This window comes from Ipomoea triloba, chromosome 13 (genome assembly GCF_003576645.1).
Source record: "Ipomoea triloba cultivar NCNSP0323 chromosome 13, ASM357664v1".
NCBI lineage: Eukaryota > Viridiplantae > Streptophyta > Magnoliopsida > Solanales > Convolvulaceae > Ipomoea > Ipomoea triloba.
The window spans coordinates 7,248,066-7,255,292 of record NC_044928.1 but is presented as its reverse complement, the minus strand read 5'-3'; the positions used below and the strand labels follow the sequence as shown (position 1 = coordinate 7,255,292).

The 7,227-nt window shown below is 36.3% G+C and overlaps 1 protein-coding gene across 1 annotated transcript; it reads left to right on the top strand.

The window, feature by feature from the left end:
* Positions 1 to 979: 979 nt before the first annotated feature.
* Positions 980 to 2,413, top strand: LOC116002718 (AT-hook motif nuclear-localized protein 24-like). The gene has a single exon (XM_031242884.1). It carries the CDS (start codon positions 1,283 to 1,285, stop codon positions 2,108 to 2,110), a length of 828 nt encoding a protein of 275 aa, XP_031098744.1. The 5' UTR covers positions 980 to 1,282; the 3' UTR covers positions 2,111 to 2,413.
* The last annotated feature ends 4,814 nt before the right edge of the window (positions 2,414 to 7,227 follow it).

Genomic DNA, 7,227 nt, shown 5'->3' with positions numbered 1-7,227 from the left:
AGTCAATGACACATTTCAATGGTAGAATGCTAGACTCGACTTTCCAAGCATCGACCCAATGCTTTAGCATACATTATAGTAGCATTTGTCACTTTATATATCCATTATGGGGCGAAGGTTTGAAGGACCGAGTTTAGTATCTTACTATCGGAATATGAAAAAAGTTTGCTAGAACCCTAAAAATGAAATTTCAATAAAAAAAAAAAACTGAAGTCACTGTATACAAAAATGAATATTTATATGTGGTCTACGGTATAATTTTTCCATGTTTACCTTGAGTTTCCATTCATAGAATATGAGAAAAACAATTCATTTGTATGCCTTAGTGTTTTTTTTTTTTTTTTTTCTTTGGTTATGAAACCTTTTGACGTGATCAAATGCTTACCACTCTATTTACCAAAAGTTATAATTAGTAATGAAGGTGCACCCTCCCAAGCACCTATCAACCTCAACTATATAACATGCTTTCAATGAGACTCATGTGCACCCTCCCAGCATATGCTAGCCTTAGCTGCAAAACATGCTTTCAATGGGATTTGAAGATACCAATTGTCACAAGATCATATGCTTATTGCCATTTCAAAAGTCATAGCTAGTAATGAATATACAATCAACTTTATTTTACGACGTATATTTGCGTAGCAGTCAACACCACGTTTTGTTGACATGATCTTAGACTAAGCTCTTCGAGCTGCCACCCAACATCTATCTTTATAATTTTTAACAACCAAATAATGAAATATGGAATCTTCCTTAAGCATTATTCATTATATTTCCCATGAATAATAACTCTTGACATATAAGTTTAAGGTAAGAGGTGACATGATCAATGTTTAACCTCTTAGGTGCACTAAAATCTCCATTATATTGTGTGTACCGGGAAGTGGCCTGGAGGGAGGGAAGGAGATGGGACCAAAAACAAAAATTGATTGTTTATTTAATATTTAGGTTAGTTTAATGGTAGGGTTGAAGTGAGAAGCTAGGAAGATCGGAGGTCCCATTCACCGTGCGCGCCCACACTAGAAGTAGAAGTAGAAGAGCTGAGCATCATCAACTATCTGTTGGTTTTTACAGAGTGAAGTAGCTAACCCTAGCCAACTCCTTCAACTAAAAACCATCAACCCCTAAGAAGAAAACCATAAGTTGAGCTAAGATGGGGGATTGTGAACAATTCAGCTGAAGATTTGGTTCTTCACGCCCAAAACCCTTTCCTTTAAATCACTTCTTTGCTTTGCTGATCCAAGTTGCTTAATTGCAGTGATTGTTAAGAGGAAATTAAATAATGGATTCTCAGCTCCCTCCTCCTTTCCACACCAGCCGGGATTTCAACTTTCATCCCCAGCAGTTCCATAGCCAGAACAACAATAGTAATAATATTGAGCAGAGCGGGGGGAAGCAGCGAGATCCGGAGGAAGTCAACCAGCAAGACGACGGAAACGACGCCGGAGAGTCAAAGAACGCCGGAGAAGGAGAAATCTCTCGAAGGCCGCGGGGGAGGCCCGCCGGATCCAAGAACAAGCCGAAACCGCCTATTATCATCACCCGCGACAGCGCCAATGCCCTCCGGACCCACCTCATGGAGGTCGCCGACGGGTGCGACGTCATGGACAGCGTCGCCGCCTTCGCGCAGCGGCGGCAGCGCGGCGTCTGCGTGTTGAGCGGGAACGGAATCGTGACCAACGTAACCCTAAGGCAGCCGGCGTCGCCCGGCGCCGTCGTGACCTTGCACGGCCGCTTCGAGATCTTGTCGCTGGCCGGGTCGTTCCTGCCGCCGCCGGCGCCGCCTAGCGCCACCGGGTTGACCATATATCTGGCGGGCGGACAAGGGCAGGTGGTGGGCGGGAGCGTGGTGGGGGCGCTCTTAGCCGCCGGGCCGGTCGTCATAATGGCGGCTTCGTTTAGTAACGCCGCGTACGAGAGGCTGCCGTTAGAAGAAGACGAGGGCAACGCGCCGCCGTTCCCAGGCGGAGGAATTGGTTCTCCGGGAGCGGCGGGAGGGCAGCAATTATTGGCGGAGCAGGGTATGTTTCAGGGCGTCCCACCCAATCTCATCAACTCCATTCAGCTCCCTAATGATGCTTATTGGGGCGGTAGCCGCCCTCCATTCTAACCACCAATCACAAGGGTAATTCAGTAAAATGCTTCCTTAATCTCATCCAACATTGTTACTACCTAGCTAGCAAAGATTAAGGTTTAAAACAAATTAAAAAAAGCCCATTTTGTTGTTTTGTTGACCATTTCATGTTCACCTCTCTAGTCCCCAGTATTCTTTCCTCTTTCATTTAGTTTAATTTCCAGTATGTTAATTAGTGCTTTCTTCCAAGATTCAATGATCCCATCTGATGATCTGTTTGAAACTTGATGAAAATCAACTTTGATTTGTAAATTTATTATGGCTTCTTGAATTGGTGGTGAATTCAATTTCTAGCTTTTAATGTGTGGATTTTTTTATAATGTTTTTTCTATGGGTTTTGATGTACCAAAAGACAAAATAAAAATATTTGTGAGTTCAGTTTTGTTGAGAATAATAATGGCAGAGCTTCCAAGTTGCCAAGTACAAACAATAATCATTTTCTATGAAGCCCCAAATAGTTAGGAATCTTGTTGATCACTAGGCAAGCATCATTATAGGTAAATCATGATATAGTAGAGTCATTACACATATTGTTTCTCCACAACATTATTATTATTAGGTTTTTTAAAGAATAAACCTCACATTCACACATAATCCTATAGTACATGGTTATATATAGTTATTTGCCTATTATCCTCAACCATCTTTGACAATCATGCACGAAGTAATTAATCATCTTTTACTACTAAACACACTTTTATTTTGTATCAATTTCATGCTATTTTGAGCCAATGGTATCTTGATTTAATTGTTAAATTGAAGCCCCTAGATCTAGAAATCAAGGCTTTAGGTATCATTTTTGCATATTTTCAAAACTTAAATATGTGTTTACTTCATTTTTTCAGTTTTCTTTTCGTTTGATTTTCATTTCTCTCCAACTTTTCATCCTTCATCTTTGTTTTCTAAATTGAAGAAATGTACAATTAAACGCATTCTCTATTTTTATTTCTCTCCAACTTTTCATTCTTCATTATCTCTGTTTTTTAAATTGAAGAAATGTACAAGTAAACACATTCTCGATTTTTACATATCTAGTTTTCTTTTTTCTTTTTTCTTTTATTTTTCTAAGAAAGAAAAAACTCCAATTAGTAAACATGTAGTTAGTAGTATTTAGCTTGTTAATAACTACTAGTAATATATGAAAATTAAAACTAACTTATGTATTGTAATACTTATTGGATTGAAAAAATATATTCATTTGTGTGCCCTTTTGAGTGATGACCACATGGAGCGTGGAAAGTCTTCAATTCGTTTCTGTGGCTAAGCTACATGCAACGGTTTGGTATATATGATGTGGGAAGAATTGAAAGAAAAGAGGCATGGGCTTTCATAATATTTATTCATCATCACTTTCAAAAACTTTAATTTAAATTAGAGTTTTACTCCTATTTAGGGTTTATGATCTATGAAAGAGAGCATATAGTAGGCAAAAGCTAATAATATTTAACACTCTTGTAGGTAAAATTTCTTGTGATGGGACGAGAATTGGTGAGATTTTTATGACTAAGTTGATATCTAAATTTTTGAATGAATCTACGAAGTATGAACATTGTTTGTGTGTGCATAATATAATATATTATAATATAATTATGTGAACATTATTATGGTGATATTATGGTAAATATTACTTAAAATTGCGAATGCATATGAAGAACTTTGTGTCTAGTGTGTATCCTAAAATAAGAAAGTTAAGTGGCATATCTTTGGCATTTCAAAAACAAATTTATGGTCTAGAAAGAAGTTTATTTTGTAAATTACATTAATTGATGATCCCAAATGAGTAAAAAGCTAAGTAATAGACTTTTAAAAAAATTCTAGCATAATATTTTTAGCATTCTTAATATAGTACTAGAGAAGTTAATAATTCAATAAGAAACTTGAATGTCATGCAATCTGAACTTGGTAGTCTTTAAAATAGTTTTGAATTAAAACATAGTGAAATTCTTAATAAACGTTTAGAATTTTAATATAGAAAATATACACACGTTAAGTTGAGCTTTGGTTGATAAAACTTGTAAATGATCAAAGTTTGAAAAGCTAACACAACATATAATACACTGAGTAAAGCAAATAATGTAAATAAGAGAGCTTTTTGGTGGTTTAGTGAGTTGTTCAATCCTCCAAATCCATTCATCTTCTATCCTCCATGGTTATGGACCAATGTGTTTTGATGATCTTCAACTATTCCATTGAAGCGTTTCTCCAATATCTAGGTGTTAGGATCAAGCTCCCGAGCTACTCGTGACTTGCTTTGATACCAATTGTCATGTCAAACGCTTATCACTAGCTATGCCAAAAATTATAGCTAATAGCGAAGTCGTAACTTCATTCTTTATATATAGTTGTGCAACAATTAACATCATGTTTCGATAGTAGAATATTAGACTTAGCTATCTAAGCCTCCACCCAACAATCTCACTGCCAACACCTACCAGCATCAACTACACAATATGTTTTTTTTGAGATTCGAATCTGTGACCTACTCTAATACCACTTGTTTGTCCCAGGCAAGCAAAAAGTCTTGAAGGGATAGGGGGAGGAGGGTTGAATAGACTTTTTAAAACTTGTTTAACTGCAAAAATACTATCAAGAGTTTTATGTAGTGTGTACCACTACGCTCCTTATACTTATGTAATAGTCAACATCACGTTTCAATGATAGGATGGCTGCCCAACAATCCCCCTCCCAGTACCTGATAACCCGCTTTGATACCAATATTCAAGATCAAACACTTACCACTACACCAAAAGTTATAACTTGTAGCGAAGGCACAACTTTATATCCTTGTACTTGTGTAAGAGACATGCCACATTTTAATAGCAGGATGTTGGACTTGGCCTTCTTAGCTTCCGCCAACACAATGAAAGACTTAGAGGACCAAATCGGGTAAAGATATGACAAAGTAAAGTGCATGAAAGTAAATTAGAAGAGAGATTCGAAGGTGATGTAATCTAAGTCTACAATCAATGAGCCAAACAAGTGTTTTTGTCACAAAGCCTGCACGAGTTTGCTCAAGTTTTTACAAGACAACCCTTGCTACTCTTATTCTATATGCCACAAAGGTAGAAAACTACAAAACTTCAACACAAGGGATGAATAATCCTCCAACTAAGAAAGTAAGAACAATTAGATCTTTTTTAAGCTTGAAATCTCTTAATGATCTTGATGATTGACATATGAAGCTCTTTGAATGCTTGAAAACTTAAAATTATCCTGTATATCTTTCGTGCCTCTTCTTTGAGCATTCCGTCTATTTATACTCGTGTTTCAAATTTTTCCGTTTGGAGGGAAAACAAATTCAAATCTCCACTTGGTAATAAAATATCATACCTAAATTTGAATAGTATGAATTATGTCCAATAGTTGCTTGCAAGTTGTCCTAAAAATTGGACTATACTATGCCTTTCAAGGCTCTCTTTTGAAAAGAAAGGTATTGACCTTGGATAATGTGCCAGTGCTCTAAAAGTAGTAAGGATATATAACAAACAATGTTGGTTGAAAAGACTTACTACTTATCATTCTTAGTGCAGTCTTGATGCTGGCTGTCATATGCAGTTTTGGTCACTGAAGCCAACTGAAAAGGTCCCCAAATAATTATGTTCACTCTGTTAGTTGTGTCAGTGTAGTTAGAATTGAAAACCTTTTTATATGTCCTGGAGCACTTAGAATAAGATAGCATCAATATATATCTATAGATTGTGTTTCAGTATGATCTTTCTAGAATTCCATATTCAGTTTATATAATCATGGGAATGGTGATGCAGGATCCAAGAAGTCTTGGCACGCTGCTTAGATCAGCATTGGCATTTAGATGGGTAATGAAATTCGACTATTTCCATTTTTGTTGCTTGTTGCTCTGCTGCCACCCCCACCAGTATGCCAATACTCGTTTGGTTAATTTTTCCTGGGTTTTCGCAATTTTGCAGTTTCTTCCAGCAATGAGCAGCCTGAATTTTTGCTTCAATTTGGAATGGATCTTCTTCCAGTTCTAATTCAGGTTAGTGGTTCACTTGAAAGCCTTAATTTTGGCTATGGGTATATATATTTTCTTTGTGTGCTACCAATTGATGTTTATATGCACTGATATCATTTACTTCTGTTGATTGGTGTCCATCTTTAGTCTTCCTAGTTCTTCTGCTTGTATTTCTAGTTAGTTGTGTTTCTACCCAATGTTCTTGAAGTTTATGAATAATGAATTTGAGAACCTGTTAAGTGCTTACACTATATATTTTCCTAAGTTTATGAATAATGAATTTATAGATGCCTTAAATATGTCTATGATCAATTAGGACACTTGGTGGATATCCTGGGAGGTAATGCACCTTTCTATGATCAGTTTATATGTGATGAAAATTGTGAAGATTTGCATAAAATGTGAGGTGCAATATGCTTATGAGAAACCATGCATATTTGGGTGGCAGATCAGGAGTTAAAAGGACGGACGGTAGAACAACAAATTTTAGAAGTAAGCTTAGAATTCATATATATTGTTTTCATTTAAGGACATGATATTTGTGGTTGTTCCTTTAGAAGCTGCTTGCCCTCTTTTGATGTTCTAGTTTGGATAAATGTGGCTGGGATTTATGAGGTTCTTAAAATAATTTGCAGTCGAATACTGTTCTTAAAGCATTTGGAAGGGTCAAAACTGTTAGGAACAACTCTGTTTAGATTTGTTGGTTTTCTTCTTATGCTACTTGTACACACTTTAATGTTGCTAATGCTCATGTAGTCGTTTTGGTAAATTTGTTGAGATACAATCTGATCCTCTGTAGGTAATGAGCAACATTGTGGAACCTGCACTGGGATCTTCTTTTGTAGGTAATGAGCAACATTGTGCAAAAAACTAACATCAACTATTTTTTTTTGTTACAACTTTGACAGGCTAAACAATCCCAACATATGTTTTTGGGTTAGCTTGTCTATTGGGATTTATGTTTTGTATTAGTAGAATGTTAGCTACCAGCTCTTAGTTTATAATTTAGAATGCTAATCAACTCCAATTTAGAGGAGGATATTAGTTAGCCACTCCATAATATTAGTAATTTTTTTTTTGAGTGATGAGGTCTATTTGTATTAAACTAATTATATATATG